Genomic DNA, 24,239 nt, shown 5'->3' on the forward strand with positions numbered 1-24,239 from the left:
ACGGGGTCCTGGGCAACCTGATCTGAATGTGGATGTTTGGTGGCCCTGCTAGGCAGGGGGGTTGGAACTACATGATCCTTGGGGTCCCTTCCAACCCGGGTGATTCTATGATTCTATGATTCTATGATTCTAAGATATTGTGAAAAAGGAACAAAACATGTTCTGTGCTTCCTCTTAATGAGAAGCCTTGGTGTCCTATCTACGCTTTGCCTGCGTCTTCCAATAAGTTCAGAAGTTTGTAGTTTCATCTGATTTTTTAAGAAATTGTTTATTTAAGAATAGTGGATGTCTGAAGAAGGAGGGCTCTGCTGCATAAGCCTGTGTTGAGCTGTTCTCTGGTAAAAACCTTAAACTCCAAAGAAGGAAAATGTGCCCTTTCTGGACTTTCTGTTCCTGTTGTTGTTTGGGGGAAGGGTTGGGGATGTCTTGTTTGTCGTGTTATTTCATTGCCTGAAGTGACTTCATTTGCATCCATGTATGAAAGGTCTGTTTTGTCTTTGAGAGAAACAAGAAATGGAGTCTGAACAGGCTGCCCAGGGAGTAGTGGGGTCACCAACCCTGGAGGTGTTATAGAACCACGGAGATGTGGCACTGAGGGATGTGATCAGTGGGCATGGTGGGATGGGTTGGGGTTGGACTCGGGGATCTCAGAGGGCTTTTCCAACCTTAATGGTTCCATGATTCTGTAATTGGATAATTCCCCTACTGAGGAATCATTTGCCACATGCTGTGATTCCATCTCCTGGGGCGCCTGCATGAAAATGTTTCATCTTCACTCTGTGAAGTGCCAATACAACCTGTGTGATTGCCACCTTGTCATTACAAATAAAAAGACTGCAAGATAGTCTCAATGACGTTGGAAAGATCTGTGTAACCAGTGCTGGTTGCTTCCTGGCTTTGGAGGAGGGGACAACCTTGCCTTGAGTGTAGCAGATGTTGGGTTTTCAGAACTACACCAGTGTCCTGACTTGCAAGGTTTTTTTTGTTAGGGCTCAAGCTCATGCAGAAAGAGGAGATCGCATTTGGTTATTGCTCTGTAAGAAGTTTGCACAGGTTCTTTCAGTGATCTGTTCTGCTTCTTCAAACCTTTTAAAATGTGATGCACGATACGCACTTAGTTTGTGGAAAATGTGAAGAAGCTGGATTGCAGAGAGTATTAGCGTGCACTGTGCTTATTTATTTAGTGAGATTAAAGAATAAGTTTTTCTTTTGTAATCCCTTTGAAGTGTTTATCTTTTGAAGTCTGAATTCTCATTAAATGGAAGCGTACAGCCCCCAAACTACATGCTGCCCTGGTTTCAAAGCTTTAATTAAAAAAAAAGAAAGCACCAAAAAACTTAAGAACAATAAACAGCAGGTCAGACCCATAGGGGCTACACGTCATCCAGATCCTGACTATTTGGGTCATCACTCAACACTCTGTGAATCAAAGTGACTCAATGGGGCGTCTCCCAGAATTGGGATGCAGTCGTAGGGTTTTTGGCGTCAGCAGGCATCAGGGTTAGACAGCGCCGTTCCCCTTGATAGATGTAAGAGTTCTCTGATAGAAACAGGCGAGAACATAACGACTTTTTGGAAAGAATAACCTCACTGATTCATCAAGAGGTCTTCAGGACTTGGGTGGCCGTTTGTTGGGCGCCTTCCACCACCGAGATGCAGAATCTCAGTGATTGAGGCTGTTTGTGGCTTTGAGGCCTTCTCTTGCCGTCCCTGCCCTGAAAGTTTTCCTCTCGCAAGTTGAGATGTTCTGAGTATGAGCCAAGAAAATGTGGGAAGTGCTGCTCAGTGTGTGCATATAGATTTCCTCTTGTGGGAACGGCTGTAGCAAACATCCCGTCTACAAGAATTGTCCTGTTATTGAACAGATGGGAATGTGGACCCTCTTCCACTTCTGTCTTCCAGTCTGGGGAAAGTGAAATGGAGTTACTTTGTTTTGGATGAGTTCAGTTTTATTAAAGAAAAGATTGCTATGAAGACTGTGAAGAGTCAGTGAAAGTCACAAGGATTTAGATCAGTTCCCTTTTGTGCTTTACATCATTTCAGTCCTGGCTGGGCAGAAGGGATTGCTTTTAGTGCATGGAACTTGGACAGCTTGCTCTTGAAGAGCTGAACTGCCATTATTATGAAAATATTTTAAGCAAATCAGCATTTCCCATTTTAATTAGGGAAACAATTGACCTGAAGGCTTATAAGAATGTTAATAGGGGTAACTGGTTATCAGTAAGGTTCTCATGTAATCATCATTGGTATTTACCTGCTTAATAAGGTCTTATGCATAACTAGCTTGATAGAAGTTGTAATAAGAGATATAAGAGATGGAGACGTTGAAATTTGACAGAGAATCTTGACAAACAGTGATCCTGTGAGTCACAAATGAGAGGAAAAGCATTATCTTTAATGTAGAAAGCAGCGGAATCTGCCAAAGCTCTTTTAAAATGGGTTGGTAAAAAGCAAACCAGAAAAAAATCTCAAACAGGAGCAGAGTTTGTATTTTCTGCATCTGTCTGCACAGTGTGGGGGATATCCCTGTCCATTGCAGGGGAGTTGGACTGGATGGCCTTTAACGGTCCCTTCCAACTGTGAGGATTCTGTGATTCTAAGTTTACTTGGGCCTGATGTTTGGGAGATTGCACTTTGTGTGCTTGGATCTCATTGTCACATTGCTGTGATGCCAACACTAAATACGAGACGGGGCATGAAGGTATGACTGTGATGGCAATGGCATTTCTCTTCTATCCTCATCACCTTCCCAGCAAATCTGCTTCTCCAAAGCTATTGCCTCTCACGTTTCCTCTTTTCAAACCCAACAGTGACTGCATTTTGCATTGGCTAGGTCCTTCCACCTGTGCCTTGATGGGTGGGGATGCAGGCCACAGCTGTCCTCCTCTCCCTGACTGGCTGAGCCCACTCCATCTTCTCTCTTGACTTGAGGACTCTTAAACATCCATCAAAACATCACAGAATGATAGAATCACCAACGTTGGAAAAGACCTCTAAGACCATCTAGTCCAACCATCCCCCTATCACCAATATTCTCCATTAAATCATGTCCCTCAGTGCCACATCTATACTATATATACTTTTGTCAGGCTCCCATTAACATCATTTAAATCACTGTTAAATCCTGGCTGACCCCACAGCTGTTCAGAGCAGTATTGCTCATGGTGCTGCTGGATGTGCAGCAAGCTGCTCATCTCAGGACTATTAAAAGCTTTGTCCTGAGTTGTTGAATGAGATCAGAGTGACCTGTGTGAAACTGGGTTGGTAGATAAAAACCGAATGGGCATTGCAAGGGAGGACTTGGGCTGTACCAAGCCTTGTGGGAGGGTGGGCTGCTGTCAAACCTGGCATTCACTGGCTTCCTTTGTGTTATATTTGCCCAGTGCACTTAAGCATTTGTGTTGTTGCTCTTCGTGTTTCTAAAATAGCATCGAGATTGAATAGTCATGGTTTAATGGTTGATCCCACCTGCTCTGTTCTCCCCCTAGCCCACGGTTCTGTAAGGCTACAGGGATGGAGGAGTTAACTCGTGTGGACAAAAAAATCCAAATTTTTTAGGCCAGATCTCCCCAGAGAGCTTCCCTTTTAATTCCCTTTTAAAGCTGCAACTTCAATTCAATTCTCTCTTGCTTTTTTTTTTTTGGTTCCAAAAGCTATTTGGAAAGGAATAATGTGTGGCAGACTGAAACGGGTACCTACAGTCCAGTATCTCAGGAATGCAGTGTGTGTGCTAATTGAGCATCCTGGAGCTTTCAGATGATGATCCTGCTGCATTTGCAGATGGAATCTTCTCTGCTCCCTGCTTTTTGGACAAGCTAGCTGGCAAATCTGGTTGTTCAGACCTACCATGTTTGCAGCCAGTGGCAGGCAATGCATGTTTAAAATCAAGGTTGATGGGTTGTGTGGGTTTGTTTTTTAATTTCTTTCCCCCCTTCTGGTGTTGACTGGATTTGAATAATTAATGTATGTTGTCTTGCTTCCTGTTTTCATTTCTGTGTGTAATGCTAACCAGCAGAGGTTTGAATCATTCATAGCCTGCTTTCTCCACCTCAAAGCAGTAGATGTCATGGGAACAGTGATTGTTTGGTATGGACTTTCTGTTTCTCTTTATTAAATCCATTCCTGGAAGCAGAAGTAAGTATTCAGCCCGTGATCTCAGCCAAGCAAAGATCTCTGGACAGATGGCATCCCTGTGGCAGTTCTGTTGGTGTGGTTTTATGAGCAGCATTGTGCTGTGCCTCAGCCTCTTCTACTGCTCAGAGGTTTGTATGTGTGGCGGGGAGGATGGGTGCTGCATTTCCTCTTTTCCTGTCCTTTCTGTGCATGAATGCCCTTCTAATGGCATTCATGAAGTAGAGGGAATGCTTTTAGGCTTGCAGGTCGTGCCTTGTGTGATTCAGGGCATGTTGTGCATTTAGGAATGGCTTTTTCTGAACTCATGTTGGAGTTATTGCTCCTCCTGACCTAGCCTATGGAGGGCAGCCTGAAATGGATGGAGAAGCATCCTAAATCTAAGGGCTCCCATAACATCTGCCCATGCTGTGGTTCAGCAAGAGGACAAGGGCAAGAGCTTCACTTGATGGGCTATGGACCCTTCTCATCTGTATTTTCCTTTTCCAATCCCTTCCAAACAAAATATTTTGACCTTCTTGGTTGTTTTTGGTGGATTTTGCTGCTTTATAAAACCTCCATCTGCCTTCTGGTAATGATTGACAGATGTGCTTTTTGGCTGCCTTTTTGCACTTGGAGGGCACTCAGGCCCTCTGTGCTGAGACAGGAGTCTGGAGATGCTGAATCAAGTACTGCTGATGGAGACTGGGGGAGATTCTTCAGAACTGGGCAATAAACTTGAACTCTTTGCATTACCCAGGCTGTTGGTGTTCCTGGAGGGACTTTTCTTTAGAAAGAAGAGTTGATTTTTGGTCTCTCTCCACTCATAAAATACACTTGTACCTTGTTGAAGCAATGCTACTTGAAAATGCTTTGGTGCATCCCATCAACTGTGGATGTGCAGCTTACTGTGGTGAAAATTCATGCCGTAACAGGTAGCTTTGCTGGTCATGCTGCTGTGAGAAGGTGGGATGTGCTTGTATCTTGAACTGGTTGATCTGGGGATACTGGTGGAAGCCCTGGCAGCAAAGTCCTTCCTGTACATGCTGACATGTGATCCCTGTTCAAACTCCCTCCCCAGCCTTATCAGTGGTTTCTTATGAGCTGAACTGCTTGACATCTTTCTCTGGGAGGGTATGACTGCTCCCTCATTTTGTGTTACTCCTTGGTCATGGCCCTGTCAAACAGCAGCACTGACTGTCATCATCTTTTCTTGCTTCAACTTCGTTCTTTCCCATGTTGTCACCCATTTAGATTGGCAGCTCTTTCGGTACATAGGAGTGTGTGATATAGCTCTTATCTCTGGAAGCCCCTGGTACGTCTCCATCAGGCTATAATGATGCTGACTGTGTCTCCTATCTCTAAACTTTTGCATTATAAAGCAGATGAAGCTTCACGTAGGGACTTAATGATAAACACTCTAGCTTCGGCATCCCTAAAGGAATGGTGGATCCAAGACTTGCATAACACATGAGATTTATTATTGCTGAAGGGCAGCCTCCATTCACAAGCTCTTGGTTCTTCGGATGAATTGGATTTCTGCTTGAAAAATCAGAATTTATCAGCTTTGGCAGTGTTGTGCGGTGTCATTTTTCCAGGTGTCTGGGCTGGAGGAGATGGGTTTGGTGGGTTGATGGTTGGACTAGATGACAGCAGTCTTCTTCAACCTAAATGTTTCTGTGACTTGAAGAGGCAGTGGCTTCCCAGAAAAGTGGACTGCTGAAAAGCTCAAGTGCAGCACTTCTGGTTGAGATTGCCTTGCAATTCCTGTAAGCTAGCAAATAAAACACCTGGTTAAAGCTTTTAAAGACAGAGATGCTCTGTTCTCATCTCACACAGCTAAAGCAGAAAGGAGTGGAAATTGTGGAGGATGTCCTTTGGAACTGAGTTCATGTAGGCTTTCTAATAGCAACAGCTGTGCTCTGCTAGGTTTTCAGGCAGTAATATGTGTCTTGATGGTAGGGTTGTTAATAGCTATGCATGAATTTTGTATTCCATGTCCTCATGTAATTATTTGTTGTTCTGGAACTTCAGGGTGCAGATCGTGGCTTTTTTGAAGTCTCTGAAATAGAACTGAACTCTGTGTGTCTTCAGCATTTCTGTCCTATTCCATCTGACAGCTGTTTCTGCCTGCGGTGTGTAGGGATGGCAGCCTGGGAAACTCGCATTGCAGGGACAAACCGAAGCAGACAAAAGCTGAAGGAGGGGAGATAAGAAGCAACTCGTGCTGTGACTAATGCTGAGTATTATAAATAACGTGAGAAAAAAAATGGAGTGCAGGTGGGGAGGTGACCTCAAGCACGGAGGTGGCACAGAGCCTGGGGCAGAGCACAGAGGTGTTCTGGCTAGCAAAGAGCTCTTGTTTCAGACTGGATGTGTTTCTACCTCTGTCCTGTGTGTCCATCCCCAGGGGATGGAGATGTAGGTTGACTCCAGACAGCAAATCCTCTGCATGGATCCCTGAGCTGTGCTAAGTGCCTTAGAGAGACATATCCTGACAGGGCAGAGTTATGTTTTGACAGAATAAGAGGCAGAAGAGCTACAGATTCTGAATTCTGCAGGCACAACAGTAATGGTCTGGTGGGCAGCATCCAACCAGCGAGGTCTGTCTGTCTGCAGGATGTTCAGTGCTTGGTGGTGAAAGCCAGGACAAGGCTGCCTTAGGCTGTCTGCATGAAAATCAAAAGCTGGAAAGGCTGAGCTGTCTGTACCCTTGTTGCAGTGTCTAACCTCTGCCACAGTGTTCACAACACACACGACCTGTGCGCCCTGTGCATTGGCTGTGATGAAAAGTCACGTCAGCCCAGTTCTTAGAGGCTTCCCTCCATATGACAAGGCAATGGAAGGTTCCCAGATGGCTAGGATGCATCTTTAAATCATGTCATGTGTTGAGGCAGCCACTGATGCATAGAATCATGAAGGTTGGAAAAGACCTCTAAGATCCCCAAGCCCAGCCCACCCCCACCATGCCCACTGATTGTGTCCCTCATCCCCACGGTTCCTAAAAGCCTCCAGGGACAGTGATCCCCCCCACCTCCCTGGGCAGTCCATTTCTGACTGAAAGAGCCTGACTGCTCTTTCTGAGAATAACTTGTTCCTTATATCCAACTTGATGCCAGTGAGGATGTTGCTACCCTGAGCTGAGGCAGCTTTTTGCAAGATGTGGGTGCTGGGGATGTTGCATGCAAGGAAATGGTTGTCCAAGAGAGGGTGAGATTTGCACGCATTCCACGAACACAACTTTGCATGCTCTGGACCGGCAGCTGAACACTTTGCAAGCTCAGTGGCTGATGAGCATCATTCACAAAGCATGAATTATATAGGCAGCAGCAATGTGTGGGGTTGCAGGTGTGCAGCAGTGCACGAGCAACCTGGAAAACCCTTGGTTGCCTTGGTGCTCCAATGGCAAATAGAGCAGCTTGGTCTTTTGGGGAGTGTTTGATGGAAAGGAGATTGGGTGGAAGCTGCATCCGTGCGAGTGCTTGCTGATATGTTTTGTACAGAGGTGGAAGGTGCTGTCTGCCTTTTTTGCACACACAGAAGTGTCAGCACCTCATCTGGGACTGTTTTGCAGGCTCCATAGGATGCTTGTGATGAACTGATTGTACCTTGGCTGGGTTTCAGCCTCACAGAGGTTGAACTCTGAACCAATTTTAAGGTTGTGCTTGTGGCGGGCAAGGCTCTTTACTTTTCAGTCACGTATAGAGACCTCATCTGGGCAGCAAGTCAGCTGTTCTTGTCCTCATGTGGCTTTCCTTACTGATAACTCGTAGGAATGCATTCTCTTTTGGAGATGTGGGAGAAGCAGCATAAGGAAACAAATCTTGCAAACTAATTAAACTTCTCAGATTTATAGAGTAACAAGCTGGAGATACTGGCTGGGCTGGGAATAGATCTGATTATCATTCCTCCTCTCTCGGTAACCAGAGGGCATGGTTAATTATTAAATTGCTTGTTGAAGTATTGAAATATCCCTTGGAACTTAATTTCCTTTTCTCCCCCCTTTTTTTTTCTTTTTCCTTCCTCTTGCTGAAGGGCTCTCCCAGGACCTGATGGCTTTCTGATACGTCACTCCTGAGGGGCTGGCAGGAGCATGGTTAAACACCAACCACTGCAGTACTACGAGCCACAGCTATGCTTATCATGCCTGACCGGGATCTACGGCTGCCGATGGAAACGGTACCAGCGGTCACATGATGACACTACCAAGGTGGGTGAGAACCCCAACCAGAAGCCTGGGAGCCAGAGGAGAACATGGGCAGAAAGTGCTGGGTGCTTGGGTTTTGTTGGCTTGGAGAGATTGTGGAGATCCGTGGTTCTGTGGCTGCAGGTCTGGGAGAAGTCATTACCATAGAGCTGATGTAACAGATGGACGTGGGGAACTGGTTGTGGTGCTCAGTGGGTTTGAGGCTTTAGGTATCTGGTTGTGGCGTTCAATGGGATTGAGACTGAGGTATCTGGTTGTGGTGCTCAAAAGCAGTTGAGGTTTTAGGTATCTGTTTGTGGTGCTCAGTGGGATTAAGACTGTGGGTAGCTGGTGGTGGTGCTCAATGGAGTTAAGACTGTAGGTGTCTGCTTGTGATGCTCAGTGGAGTTGAGGCTGTGGGCATCTGGTTGTGGTGCTCAAAAGGGGTTGAGGCTTTACATATCTGTTTGTGGTGTTCAGTGGGATTGAGGCTGTGGTATCTGGTTGTGGTGCTCAATGGGGTTGAGGTGGTGGGTGTTTGCTTGTGGTGCTCAGTGGAGTTGAGGCTGCGGGCATCTGGTTGTGGTGCTCAAAAGCAGTTGAGGTTTTAAGTATCTGATTGTGATGCTCAATGGGATTAAGACTGTGGGTATCTGGTGGTGGTGCTCAGAGGGGTTGAGTGTTGTGGGTTTGGCTAAATCTGTCCATAATTTCCCATTGGTGCTGGGGAGAATTCTGTTTTTAACTTGCTTTTCTATTGTAGATGTTCTTGTTCTGCCAGTTTGTGGAGGCTGCATTTCTGTGTAGTCTCTGGGCTCTGTGTGTGTGGACAATGAGAACTAACTGGGGATGGACCAGGGGGCTGTTAGAGGTGACTTCACTCCCCTGAATAAATGCTGTTGTGAAGAGTTCTGGCAGAGGGAATCCAGGCAGTCAAGGCCAGACTCCCTGGTTGTTTGAGATGAGTCCCCATGAGACCTGATAAATCTGTGGGAAGGATTCTGAAACAAACTGCTGTCAGAGCTGTCACATCCCATCTTCTGGGTAATGGTTGTTGTGTTCTTCTGTGCTCTTGTGTTGTCTGGTATTCTTTTTTTTCCCGATGTGTGTGCATATTACATAAAGAAGGAAAAGAAGTCACAAACACAGCTTAAATCTTGCTTGTTCTGGCAGTGGTCCCTGGGGATCCTTTTGTTGCTTTTTGAGGATTCAATTTTGCTCCAGTGACAGTCAGCTGCTGTTTCACTTCTAAGTCCATGAGCAGAAATCTTTCAGGCAATGGAGTACTTCTTCTCTGCAGAAGAGGCTGAAGGAAAAACACATGGGTGCAAGAGATCCCATGCCAGAGTGTTCCTGGTTCTGAATTGCATTGATTGCAGACGGTGCAGCTGGACTGGGAGCTCATGGCTTGTGTTTGTGCACCGCAGAACAAATTTCCTTTGGTAAAGCAGAAATGTTTGGGCTGGTTTTTCTCCTCTCTTGGTAATGGAACACAGGCCATATGAGGAGAGGCTGAAGGAGCTGGGAATGTTCAGCCTGGAGAAGAGGAGGCTCAGGGGAGACCTCACTGCTCTCTATAACTTCCTGAAGGGAGGTTGTAGTGAGCTGGGGGTCGGCCTCTTCTCTCGTGTCATCAGTGATAGGAGCAGAGGGAATGGTTTCAAGCTATGGCAGGGGAGATTCAGGCTGGACATGAGGAAGTATTACTTTTCAGAAAGGGTGGTCAGGCACTGCAATGGATGCCCAGGGAGGTGGTGGAGGCACCGAGCCTGGGGGTGTTCAAGGAAAGGCTGGATGCTGTGTTGAGGGACGTGGTTTAATGGGAGCTATTGGGAATAGGTGAACAGTTGGACTGGATGATCTTGAAGATCTTTTCCAACGTTGGTGATTCTATGATTCTATGATTCTCAGCAATGGCTTTTCTGCTGAAGTTTCCTTTGAGCAAATGCTCGGGCGCATCCACACTGAAGGGTGTAGTTGTGTTTCTAAGATTTGGTCAGGAAAGCAGTGAGTTGTAATGTCTTGGCATGCATGCACATACTAATTTAAATACTCAAAATGCCATATTCCTTATGTCTTATGAACCAGAACATTATGTTTCCAGGCTAAAAATCCACGGAAGAAAGCCTGCAATCGACTTATTTTTCATTGAAATCTGGCTGCTTGCACCGACTTCATTTTTAACCAGAAAATATCAGTGGCAATTTACCAATTCTGCTTAGAATTACATTTGTTTTTCTGGTGCTGGAGAAGGACTCGTGTTCGAAGCTGGGCTTAAAAATATGTCCAGGTTCTCGAGTCTGTTTTGAGGTATGCATGTGTCTCAACTTCCACTTTAGTGCCCCAAAGGAGTAAACGTAGTTCTTTTGGGAGCAAGAGAAGAATGTCTTAATTATTTACATGTCTTTGGAGGTGTTCAGGGCCAGATTGGATGGGCAGCCTGGGCTGCTATGGAATGTGGATGTTGGTGGCACTGCTTGCAGCGGGAGGGTTTGGAGCTTCATGATCCTTGAGGTTCCTTCCGATTCAGGCCATTCTATGATTCTGTGATCTACAGGCTATGGAGAACCAAGGTATGAGGGTATGAAGAATCTGTTCCCAGATTCAGAAAATACCACATTGTAACCTTTACATGAAGTCTTTACCCAAAGGCATGGCACAAAGCTCTTCTATTACCCTGTACCCATTGCTATTGCAACTCAATCACTGCAAACCCAGAGTAGAGCCAGTTGTAGCATAATGAAAAACCTAGAGTTACCTCTAGGAAGGGCACGTATTCATACAATCTTTACTGCTGTGTAGGCTACAGAAAGGCTCTCTGCATGCTATTTAGGAGATATGGCTTTCTAGAGCCTTCCCCCACCTATGAACCGACCTTGCATAGAGCATCCTTCAAATCTGCTGTGTGTGACCATGAATGTTTATTTTCTACTTGTGTTGCTGCTGAGCAGCCAGAGTTCTTAGGGATTCTGCTCCCCTTCACTCACATTTATGCAGATCAGGCTTTCTACTACACTTAAAAATTTACATGAAAATGTAAATTGTATGCTTGAATGCCAAGTTGTTTGGTTTTTTTTTGCCAGAATTGTGATGGTCTTTTGCCTTCACCTGACCCTTTGGGAACGGAGGAGAGGGGCTGAAGGCACACACTTGTGCACATGGCCTCCTTTCTGAATTAATTTTCATCAATTGCAATAAAGTTCATCAGCTGCAAAATTCCATAATCCATTGCGTGGCTTTAGCTTTATTAGCATGATCCCCATTTATGGTTGTTGGGGAAGATCTGGACACACCAGCTTTGGCTTGTGGCTGCCAGGCACCCTTTTAAAGTTCTAAAGTTCAGACAGCAGCAAGGTAGCTTGCAGACAATGCGATCCTCTTGATGAATTGCCAGCAATTAAACACGGGGCAGCACTGCTAATTGAACTCTATAAACACAATGCTCCATAAGCAGCCTGTCTGCTTCACCCGAGATGACCCTGTGCTGGGCACTGCAGTGCCAGAGCAGCTCTTGCTTCCAGAGTATCTTTTAGCATCTTTCATCATCCATGCAGAGCTCCTGCAGGGTCAGTGTCCACGTGGGAATTGTTGATGGATTGCATTACGTAAATGTGGAGTCAGATCTATCAGCTGATTTTGTGCTTCTATTGATTCCAGAGCCATGTTATTTCCACGCAGCAAATATCACGCCAGGGAAATCATCCTAGGCAGGACTAGGGAGAGATTCTGTGGGAGAAAATTGCCATGATAATTTTTGATCTATGCAGATAATAGAAGTAGCTACATCCATTGGCTGGCTGGTTTTTTTTGTTTGTTTTTTGTTTTTTTGGTTACTAAATATTGAAGTCTTGGGTGTTTTGCAATACTGTTTAATTTGCTGTCAAAGGGGATAAAATACTGCTGCTGATTGCAAAGGGCTGTGCTGCCTGGCTATGGGCTTATCCTAGAATCAGAATGTTTGGGTTGGAAGGGACCAGCTCAGGCTGCCCAGGGCCCAGCCATGGCCTTGTCACCTTCAGGGATGGGCACCCGCAGCTCTGTGCAGCAATGCTGTGGCATCATCGCCTCTGGCAAGAATTTCTCCCTAATGTCTGACCTAAATCTCCCCTCTTTTAGTTTAAAGCCCTTTCCCTGTGTATGATAACCATACACCCCAACCATGAACCCTTCTGGGTTACAAGTGGGTGATCAAAATGTCACTGGGATCTTTTCTTGTCTTCTTCATTCACCCTGAAGCTTGGTTTCAGCATATATGCCATCTTTTTCCTGGTACACAAGTTGCCAAGGACGGGCAAGTGTAAGGGCCTAGTTTGGTACATGTAAAAGGAAGGTCCATCATCTGGGAATGAACCCCAGATCCCTGGATCATAGACTCATTAAGGTCGGAAAAGATCACTACGATCATCTGGTCCAATCATCAACCCATCCCCACCACGCTCACCAAACCACCGGGAAGCTTTCAGACCCAGGCAGCTGAAAAAACAGGATTTTTTGTTGTGATTTCTGTTCTTCAGTGCCATCTACCACACACTTAAATGGGGTCTTTTGGATGCATTCAAGGCCAGGCTGGATGTGGCTCTGGGCAGCCTGGGCTGCTGGTTGGCGACCTGCACACAGCAGGGCTTGGAGCTGGATGAGCGCTGTGCTCCTTTGCAACCCAGGCCATTCTGTCATTCTATGTGGATGCCCCATCTGAGTGAAAGGAGCAGTGCTAGTGATGAAATCCCACATAGGCAGAAATCCCAGTGCTTTCTAGATGCCCTAATCCTCAACGTGTGAGACTGAGTGTCTAGTAAACCACATCCTTATTAAGAACCTGGAAAGGTAGTGAAACTGGAAAGATGAATCCCTGGAGCTAATGAGGTGCAAGTCCAAGTGCAGGAGTGGATTTCTTTGGTGGCCAATGAAGTGTTCCATTTGCAGGGTTGGAGTTTGGACGTAGCATTAAGGTTTTGCTGTCCTAAAATCAGGACTTACTAAGAATCCAGCATAAAAAATAATAATAATTAAAAAAAAAAAAATCTATGCCTTTGCTGGGGGAAATGTTGAGAAGTGTTAGGAACACCCTCCTGGGGCTGTTCTGAACCTGTCTCTGTGCAACTTGTGGCCATCACCTCTCATCCTATCATTCAATGTGTGATCTTGAAGGTCTTTTCCAACCTCGGTGTTTCTGTGATTCTGTTACAAACTTCCACCCTCTCCACTCTTCCAACACAGCGTTCTTAACTGGAATTTAGTAATTGTGACATCCCAAGTTTATCTTGTAGTGTGAAGTGATATAAGTCCCTCTACAGGCTTAATTCTTACTGTGTTACTGGGCAAACAGAGGCATAGAAGCCAAACTGGTCTGTGATGAGTTGTTATTCACCCACACTGGGTGAATGATGAATCCCAGGGGGCATGGAGTCACAGAATCACCAAAGTTGGAAAAGACCTTCAAGATCACCCAGTCCAGCTGTCCCCCTACCATCAATATTTCCCTCTAATCCTAACATGGATGCTTCCATTATCTCAATACTTGTGAATATGCTTAGGGGCTTCCCAATGGCTCTGGGTGCTGTCTGTTGGATTTGAGCACAGGATCTCAGCAGCTTCTGGCATGGGGGCTGATGCCATCAAGAACTGCAGCTACCTTGGGTCACAGATATGTTTCCTGCAGGTGATGCACTGGCACAGGTTGCCCAAGGAGGCTATGGATGCCCCATCCATCCCTGCAGGCATTCAAGGCCAGGCTGGATGTGGCTCTGGGCAGCCTGGGCTGCTGGTTGGCAACCTGCACACAGCAGGGGGCTGGAACTGGCTGAGCACTGTGCTCCTTTGCAACCCAGGCCTTTCTATCATTCTATGATTCTGTGATCCAGGCTCTGGGTAATGTTATAAATGGCCCATGGGTAGCCTGACCTTTTTAGAGGTGATTGAGTAGCTCTTACAGCAATGGCTTGAAAACTTCTAATGCTTTGCTGTTACTGCTTTATTCAGAGCCTTTGAAGTGCTCCATGCATGAACTCCTTGCAATAAACAGCCAGACCAGCCCCCCTGCATACACAAAGGTGCCTTGTGTCTTTCCCAACATTATGGGCCTCCAGAGTTTTATTCAGATGGTGGCATTTCCTTGTTACAGCTGCCAGATGTGCTCCCTCCAACACTTTTTTCTTTGTGTTGCATTAATTATCTGGGTGAATAATTACGTTGCTGGAGCTCATTATTCCTTCCTCCCTCCTGCTTGTTCTTGTGCATTTTCAGGATGGTGTAGCAGATGCTGCTGATGCTCTCCTTTGTGTAGCTGCTGTGTGCATGGTGTTGAGTTAAAAAAAAAAAGAAAAAGATTAAGTAAGGTGAGCTCAGCATCAGTGATTGTCAGTAGGTTTTTTGCCCTCTTATCATAGAATCATAGTGGCCTAGGTTGGACAGGACCTCGGAGATCATCCAGTTCCAACACCCCTGCTGAGGGCAGGGCTGTCAGCTCAGGCTGCCCAGGATCCCATCTAACCTGGCTTTGAATGCCTCCAGGGATGAGGCACCCACAGCCTCTCTAGGCAGCAGTGCCAGCACTCACCACTCTGAGTCAAAGAATTTCTTCCTAACATCCGACCTAAATTTCCCCTCCTTTGGTTTAAAGCCATTCTCCCTTATCCTATCACTATCTGTCCATGTCAAAAGTTGCTCCCTCTCCTGCTTATAAGCTCCCCTCAAATACTGGAAGGATGCAGTGAGGTCTCCCTGGACCTTCCCTTCTCCAGGGAACTCAACCCCCAGCTCCCTACACTCAGCCTTGGGGAACCTCACTGGTTCTCAAGTGCCCACTTTTGGAGCCTGCCCAGGTCCCTCTGGATGCCATGCCTCCCTTCTGCTGTGTGACAGCCCTTGGTGTCATCAACAAAATGCTGAGAGTTCACTGATCCCACTGTCTACATCCTTGATAAAGATACTGAAGATACACCAGAAAGTCCCAAAGTGGCCATTGGTGGACCTAGTTTTCATCCTGGATGTTAGTGAAAAGCAAATTAGAATCAGTAGCTTAAGATAGGTCTCAATAGTTGATGTGCGTGTGGCATGAGTGGACCAGTAGATCCAAGGGCTGGTGGACAGCTTTTGTCTGTGCAGGAAAAGGAGCCTTTGGGCAGCTGAGGATGGAATGGGAAAGAAAGGTAGGGACAAAACTGGAGGTCACTTTCTCCTTACATTCAAGATTTGTAGAATCACAGAATATCCTGGGTTGGAAGGGACTCATAATGATCTTCAAAGCCAAATCCTAAGAAATCTCCACGTTTCTTGCTGTCCTTAAAGCAGCAGCCAGAGGAGGTAACTTATGTGTATTTTCTTCTATTTTTTCCTTTTTACCTTTGGTTTGCAGACAGAAGCTGGCTGCCCGTGCTTGCCAGGAAATCCACTATGTGTTATCAGGGGGTTTTGCCAAGCCTTTCCTAAAAAGTATTCAGAAAGTGATGACTCTATGCTCGCTGTGCTCACCCTGGGGGGAAGACAGGCTGGAAGCAGGTAGGGTCAGTGCCTTGGAGCTCTAGAGGATAAGGACTGCAGAAAGAGGATTTATTAAAGGCTGTGAGGACCCAGATTGGTAACCTACTGCTGTGGTGAGCTGATGGAGAGAAGAGCTGGGGCTGATGGAGAGAAGGGTTGGAGTTTGATGCGGGTTTCCGGATCAACAGATGGAGGGGAGAGGAGGAAGGCGCAGCCCACTGTGTTGCTCTCTGTGCTGGGAAAGCTGATCAGAGACTTAGGAGCTGTGGCTGTTGCCAAAATGGCAAGAATGACTTTGGGTGCTGTGCTTTAGATTAAGGCATGTTCACCTTGACTGCTTTCTTCACGGTTTTTCTCTGAATTCCTCCTCGGATGTTCAGCTGTGCTGGTGTTTCCATGACGATCACCCAGGTTTTTTTGGCACTCAGAGCAGAAGCTCAATGCATCTGTTGCCTCCTGATGCAGTGTGTCCCACCCGAGGTACTGCAGTGCAGGTTTGCTGAACATACGACTGCTTCGTGGGTTTTTGGGGGGCTATAAAATGCCATAAGAGCTCTGTTTTGTCCACTGACCAGTTATGTGTGCAGAATCGTAGAGTGATGCACAGAATAATTGCTTTGTGCAGATGTCCTGGTTAGCATATGTTGCACAAAGGTAAGGATGTCGAGTTATGGCTCATGGACAACTGAAAGTGCTGTCTGAAAAGCAATGCAAGGTGTCTGAAATGTGCAGATGTGGGATGGGCAATGTGGGGAATATCAAATACAACGCCTCCCTCCTCCTTCAAAGCATTGAGAGCTGCTTGTGTAGCTGCAAGACAGTATAAATTAGTTATCAAAGCATTCCTAATGAATTGGGTGTTCGCTGTTGAGCCTTATTCCCTTCAAATAAAATGGTAATGATTGAGGATGGTCCATCTGCTTAGAAACATCATGTGTCTTTGAGCTGAGGCTTCTGATGGCTTTCTTTTTTTCTTGTTTCTTTTGTAAAATGATGAAGCTGCGAGAAGAATGTGGAGCTGTGATCCGTCGACGTAATGGATTGCTGTGCTGTGTCTGTGCTACGTGTATTAATTCATTTCAGAGTGAAATACTCTTGTAATTCCTACTTGGCAGGAGTTGTGAAATGACCTGAGCAGATGAGCTGAGCCACATTGGTGTGATCTATCTGTGGGCTTTAGAGCTGAGACTTTGCTGTGTCTTTAGTGCTAATCCCCTGATGGCCAAAGGTCACAAAAATTGCTTGCCTTGCTGAAAGCTGCTGTTAGAGGAAAGGTGGATTCGCCCTTTTGGGTACAATTTCAATTTGTTAATGCTCATGACTGTAGGACCAAAGATGTGAGTGCTCTTGATGAAAGATGCTCTTTCATGCCTGTTTGATTCTGCTTTGGTCCCTAAGGCATCGGGTGGTGGTTTCTGCAGTAGCATTCGGCCAGTGATCCAGAGCTGAATCTCCATGAATTAATACATGAAATGATGTTGGAGTGATGGGCTAAATGCAAGAAAATCCAATTGTTGGATTACATATTGATTTTTTTTTGTTTGTTTCTCTTCAATGCTTGCAGTCAAAACCAAAACACTCCTGTTCTCAGCACCTGAACATCCTTTAAATACCCCCTTTGAGCTTTTCATTATACAGGAAGGCTGTAATGTGACACAGGGCTGGGGGGGGATGGGGTCAGGACGCTCCTGGCTGCACGTGGCCGTATCACCCTGCCCACATTGCAGGGTCTTCTGCTGAGCTCCCTTGGTTTTGTCCTCTTTGCAGTTGCATTGTCCTGTAGGAATTATACTGTCTGTTTCAGCCCCACTGAAATCAGCCCCATGACATCAGTTTCTCTTTGCTCTGGGAGATACCCAGGTACTCAGGAAAGATGCAAACCTCTCTTGGCACCGCTCTCCTGGCATCAAGAGCTCTCCCAGGAGCATGGACACTATTAATGTGTTTTCTTGGCAGTGTTGTAGGATTCAGCTGCTGAAATGTGTTAAAAACTTCATCAGCAGTGGAAATGTTTTGTGAAGGAGTGAGACTTCTTTTAGTCTGGATAGATGGAAGTCCCCTGGTTGGCTGCATGGAGCTGAGAGGTGCCCTTGTTAAGGTTATCGGATGATTCTGAATAGGATGGGATCCACAGGGATCATGGAGTCCAACCCCTGGCCCCACAAAGGACCACCCTAAATTCAAACCCCGTGTCTGAGAGCATTGTCCAAATGCTCCTTGAACTCTGGCGTGACAGACTCATAGTAGCTGGGACTCAGAAACTGTTCTTAACCCACTTGAGCTTGCTTACTGTTGGGTCCTGTATCCTCAGACAGTGCTGAAGCCATTGACTGCTTAGAAAGTCAAACCTGCAGAAGACCACTGTTGCTTGTATCTGTTCATACCATGGATATAAAGCCCAGAAAGCCGATATATTTATGACTGACCAAAAGCCCAGTCTGCTGGGCTGCACTGTAAACAGAATATATTGCATACAGTTCCAGCCTTAATGGATTTAGGTTGTATTTTTCCCCAACACCACCCTTGAATATAAAGGAGTCACCAGTGATTGCAGATATTGTGGCTTCTGTAAATTCCCTGTAAAGGTTGTTTCCTACTCCAGTAATGCTTGTTTGAAGGATGGTGAATTCCAAGCCCCAGGAAAGCAATGGGGTTTGACTTGCTGCCTGGTGCTACCACTGCTGTCAGGTGAGGGTATTTCACTAATGCTAATTCTCAGGCTTAGTCCCCATGCAAACAAAATGCTGGTGGGAGTGAGGCTGCAGAACCCATGGCTGTGTGTCTGACTTTGGGTTAAGGGGTAAGATTGAGTGATTAACGTGCCCTATGATTTATAATGCTTTATTGGTGTCGAAGGTTTTTACTGCACAGAATCTTGCAAAATGTGTTCCAGGCTATGGATGGCCAGCACTGAGCTGGAGCTGCAACTGGAGAAAGGGGACAGCAAGGCAGGGGGAAGATATGGGAGAAGAGATAGGGAAGGGGGATCTTTGAGACCTGGCTTCTTGCAGCAAACCCTATGCTTTGCTAACAAGAGCTGGTGGCTGTACAGTTTGGGTTTTACTAGGGCTTTTCTCTGATATCCTTTCTGTCTAGATGTGGTGATGTGCAGCCAATCTTGCAAAATCTTCACCTGTTGGAAGGATTCTAGCTGAGAGATGAGGTTGGGTGCTCAACCAGCGCATTGCCTTGTATGGGAGAACTTCCTCAGCTGTCCCTGTAAGTGTCCTCAGACAGCAGCAAGAGCGTTGCACTGGGTGAAATCACCCACTTTGTGTTCTGTTTTTGAGCTAATGCTCAATAGAATCAGTAAGGATGGAAAAGACCCCTAAGATCATCCAGTCCAACCAGTGACTCCTTACCACCGTGCCCGATCAGGCTGTGGGATTCAGCAGGCTTGTGCTTTGCTATGGAAGCTGGTGAGGCCAATTGATGTCATGTCAATTCCCTTAAATGCATGTTTTACTTTTCTTTGTGACTCTTTTTCTTTGCATGAGCAAATAATTCACTGTTCCCATCCAACACCTGTGAAAGGACTGGGGAATTCCAGCACTTGCAGTGAGGAAGGTAGAGTATTTACTGAAGGCTTTCTAAAAGCAGGAAGAAGTATCATTTTTCTTCTTGCTTTCCAAAAGAACTAAATATATTTTCCCTCTCAGCCGTGTAGCTGCCACCAGTGTTAGATTTAAGCTTTTAAAATTGAACTGGAAATACCTTTTTCAAATGAGGCAATGGGAATGATACTCCTGCCAGCACAATGAAGGATACTCCTGCCAGCATAAGCCTTGTTGTTTGTAGCTGCACTATCATAGGTTGATTTGCTGTGTCACTATTTACATGGAGAGTTTGTCCCTTCTCATGAAGACAGCAAGTGCTGTAAGTGAAATGTTAGTAGAATCATGGAAGGATGACTGGTTGGCCTGTTCTGTGTGAAGCCCTATCTGATCTCAACAGGGATGGCAACAAATCAGGGTTCTTTTCCAGAGGACTCTGTCTTATCCTTATTCAGAGGGAAGCAAGGATGACTTTGCTGCCTTTCAGTTGAGCTCAAGTGATTTCCTTCATTTTTTGGCTTTGAACTTCCTTGCCTGCCAATTATCAAATCTCTTCTCCCGGTGCCGTTCCCTGATTCCCAGGTGTCCTGGAAGAGATCCAAGGACGGAGCATAGAAAGGAGAAAGACTCTGCCGTGTGTCCTTGCTGGGTAGCTGAATGTTTGTGTATTAGCTGAGAAAAGAGGTTTTGTTTTTCAACCTCACATAGGGAAAAAAAAAAACAACTTTATAAAATTACTTATAAAATTACTTCAGTGAAATCTGATCAGGGATGCCTGTGGGTCCAAAATGACCACAAAAATTAACCAGATGAGAAAGAAACCTGGCACCAATGTGAAGAATGAGTTGAACGGAGGAAGTTAAAGGAGTGGGATTAGCTTGTGTGGGATTTTCCCTTGGTAAGCATGTGCTGAACCACAGAATGGCTTGGGTTGGAAGAGATCTCAAGGTTCATGAAGCTCCAACTCCTCTGCTGCAGGCAGGGCTGCCAACCTCCACATTTAATACCAGCCCACACTGCCCAGGGCCCCATCCAACCTGGCCTTGATGTGTTGAATGGTGGGACAAGTAGAAGTCGTAGGATTAGATGGGGATCCTGCACACCTCCCCCTTCTTCCTGCTGCTGTGTGAAATGCTGATGGGAGCTAAGGCTACGTTCCCATTGGGGTGACAGCGTGTTACATATTGATAAGAACAGTTGACTTTTGGCTCTGCTTTTGTGCTTGTTTTAAATGGCTGTGGGATAGCAGCCTTTGGGGGAAGTGAATAAAGAAGGTCAAGGGATTGTAGTGCTGAAGAGGTTGAGCTTCCAGTGAAGCTGTGAGCGGAGAAAGGGATGGTGGTGTCCTGCAGCTATAGCTTGTCTTAAAGGCAAATACTGATGTCCATGGTATGTGTGTGTTTGGGTCTGAGTGCTCCACGAGGGAGGCAATGCTTCACCAGCAGGAAGAAAGACACAGTGATGGATGTGTGGATGGTGGGCAGTGCTGTGCATTGCAGCTCGATGGGCTGTGCTGCAGCGTGTTGCCAAGATTAAGGTGAGAAGGCTTCAATTGAGACTGCCCAGTGTTTATTGCAACTAATTTCTCTGCCCGAAAAAGCACACACTGTCCTTCAGCCTCATCCCTCTGGTTACAGATTAATGAAGAATTGAGAAGAAAAAGCTTGGGAAGAGTAAACTTCCAGTGGAACAAGCAAAGCAGTTCCTTTTGAAGAGCTGCTGCCATGCTGTGTGCTAATGAATGGTGAGAAGTGTCTGTAGAATGAGAAAAAGCAGAGCTATGGCAATATTCTCACCTCTCCTTTAATAAAAGTGCTGTCTCTCTGCTGTTGATAAGCGACTTGGAGGCAGGGTAGGCTGAGGACAGGGGTATTCTTGTGCACTATTTCCATACCTGATCTCAGTTTATATGTACAGATGCAGAAAATGAGCATCTGGGAAGAGCGGGGAGAGGAGAATGGAGCTATGAATGGGGCTAAGAAATCTCTTCTCTCTGGCTTGGCACCTGGGCCGTGACCATAAACCCAGTTTATACCCAACAGCACAGGGTAGGCATACACCCAACCACTCCAGGTTCTATACCCAAAGCATCAGTGGCTTTTCGACCTCCCATCCAGTGCGTAATCTGGATCTGGGAAACCTCCTTGGAAAAGATCTTGTGGTTTCCTGGAAAGCTTCCACAACTTGGCACTTTTTTGGAAGGTCGTACTGAAAAATCCCAGTGTGCTGTTTTCTTCTGAGCTGACTTCTCTGAAAATTAAGTTTCCTGGCAGTTGAGTGTGCAGCTCTCCTCAAAAGTAATATATGTAGCTCTAAATGAGGCACATCTCACCACGTCTGAAGGCAAGTTGTAACTGCATTGTGTCACAATCGTGTGCGGATTTATTCGAGGTGAGCTTGCAGATTCTGGTGCTGCGTTCTCAGTGCTTTTTAGGGGTTTTGATGCTGTCTTGCAAATTACCATCATCCCATACTCCTTGGCCTGAAATTTTGGGGAGAGGGTCAAGCATTGGAATGGGGAACTGGTGGAGTTCCTGGAGGTGTTCCAACACCATGGAGATGGGGAACCATGGCACTGAGGAACATGGCCAGCGAGCATGGTGGGATGGGTTGGGGTTGGGGTTGGGTTTGGGAGACCTTGGAGGGCTTTTCCAGTCTTCATGATTTGAATTTTGAATGCAGTTGCATGTCCTCAGTGACCTCAGGAAATATTGCAGAAGCAGTTTTGTAACAGCCATCTTTGCATGAGCAGGTGTGATTTTTGCTTGAATAGACTCTAACAATTCTTTGCAAAAGTGGATTACAAAAGTCTGTGTCTCCTTAATTTACTGCTGTCTAGGATCCTCAGTCTCCAAGACCACAGAATATCTTCTGGGAAAGCGTATCTGGAAACCATGCCTACCCATAACACAGTATTCAACTAAGGTGATGACATTCAGTGGCATTTCTTGTACAGAAGTCGAGCTAGATGATTTAATGGCCCCTTTGGTTTTTAAAACGTGTACATGCTTTATTTTGTGATGTAAAAAGCTTCTAAATTGAGGGCAGAGGTTAGCTTGCCAAATACATCGCAGCTGTTCATCCTAATTTGGAAGGGGAGGCTGCTAGAAATTCTGGAACAGGAAGGCTTGGAAACTAGAATGCTTTTGCATATTAATATCTTTCTGCCTTTAATACAGATGTTCACATTCATGCCTCCTGTTCTGGGAGTCTGGCCAAGTTTCTGCACAGAGTAACTGCACACAGCTCCGGGTCCTGTCCTTCACCCCCACATCATCCCAGAACAGGTACAGCCTGAGATTAATTTCCCGTTTGGAGTTTCCAATCCGTTTATTAATAAATGAAACACGTGGCTGGTTTTTGTATGAAAGGGGCAGATAGAGCTTATTTCCCTGCAGGGCAATTGCTCTTTGCAGTTTGCAAAGTCGTCCCATTGAATTAAGAAGTCACCACAAACGGAAACTCCTGGCCTTGCGTGCGTTGTCTCAGCGACGGTTGTTGAGGGGATTTATTCTGACGGTTGGGGCTGTGGCTTCTTCCATGTCTGCCAGGAAAAATACAGCATGGTTTTGTTTCTGATGCTGTGGTTTTTTCACATCTTATGTGCGTTTGGTCCCAGTTATGATGGCTGTATCTTTTAGGAGCAGGGCAAACACCTTCTCCTCTGCCCAATCTGTGCGCTCTGTCCCACACTCTCAGGAAACTGCAGTTTGGATCCAGCAAAACATTCAGATGACTGCAAAATTTCCATACTGCAGGAGTTCAGTGATGTTTAACGTGGGATTTTTCCTGAATGTCCATGATGTCTCATCTGAATAGATTTTATGACCACTCTCCCACCAAGTTTTGGTCTTGGTTGGAAAAGACCTCTAGGATCGTCAGGTCCAACCATGAGCCCATCCCCACTCACAGAATTGTAGAATTTTGGAATCATTGAGGTTGGAAATGACCTCTAAGATGTGCCTGCTTTGAGTCCCCATCAGGTCACAGGAGAGATCCAGCCATAGCCAGCCATTCCAGACTTCTTGGTTGCATGGAGGAGCCAAGAAATCCCTCCAGAATAATAATGCAGGCGACCAGATTCTGATCTGCAGCCAAGGCAGTGAGAGGACACCTCTTCAGCAAAGGCTAGCTGAAGCTAAAAAGCTCACAGCAAAGATGGGTTATAATGATGGGTTTGGGGTTGTTCTTGTGAGCTTCTCTCAATGGATGTTGAGTTTTCTCAATGAATATTGGAGCAAATACCCAGAGTACCTGCCAGGGTAGCTGCCAGACCAGCTCTGCCTCCTGACCCCAAGGTCTGCGCATCTGAATATAAGAATGTATAAGGGTGTGTGAAATATTCATACAAGATGCTGCTAACCTCAGAGCTTAGCTAGAGCTACTGCAGCCTCACTGATGCTGGGCTCTGCTAGCAGACTCTCCTGTTGCAGTGCTGTGCTGTGCCATTTGCTGCAAGTTCCCTGAGCTGCCATCTGCAATTCAGTACTCATCCCAATAAATTTGGGCAGGGAGGGAAACATTGCTGTGCAAACAGGACCAAACTAAGTAATGAGAGTGAATCCTTAGCCTGTAGGAATGCCCTCTGCTTAATTCTGCAAACAAGATCAAGCTGGCTACATTCCAGCAGAGCACAGCCCATTCTTTTCCTTGGTTTCCTGTTGTGATGGAGAAGCATGGCAGCCCACAGCCATCTGATTTAAGACTTGTTTGTGTTCTGCTGTCCTGCACTTCCCAATGCTCTCAAGTGTCATAGGGGTGAGAGTGAAATGAAGCCATGCAGCAGATGAGCAAAGGTGGGTTGGTTTCTGGCAGCCTTGCGGTTTGGGGAGAAGAACTTAAGGTTGTGTGAAGATGTGGCTTTCCTGGCATTTGTCTTGGGTGAATCACAAAACAGTTGAGACGTCTGC

The 24,239-nt window shown here is 45.9% G+C and overlaps 1 protein-coding gene across 4 annotated transcripts in view; it reads left to right on the forward strand.

The window, feature by feature from the left end:
* GDPD5 (glycerophosphodiester phosphodiesterase domain containing 5) overlaps window positions 1-24,239 on the forward strand; it is a 171,192-nt gene that overhangs the window by 61,258 nt on the left and 85,695 nt on the right. For all 4 annotated transcript variants that reach the window (XM_048950432.1, XM_048950402.1, XM_048950421.1 and 1 more), the window contains exon 2: window positions 8,146-8,320. In XM_048950432.1, the coding sequence (XP_048806389.1) occupies window positions 8,204-8,320 (117 nt within the window). In that variant the 5' untranslated portion in view covers window positions 8,146-8,203. The remainder of the gene's footprint in view (window positions 1-8,145; window positions 8,321-24,239) is intronic.

Source organism: Lagopus muta, chromosome 1, assembly GCF_023343835.1.
Source record: "Lagopus muta isolate bLagMut1 chromosome 1, bLagMut1 primary, whole genome shotgun sequence".
In the NCBI taxonomy this organism is placed as follows: domain Eukaryota; kingdom Metazoa; phylum Chordata; class Aves; order Galliformes; family Phasianidae; genus Lagopus; species Lagopus muta.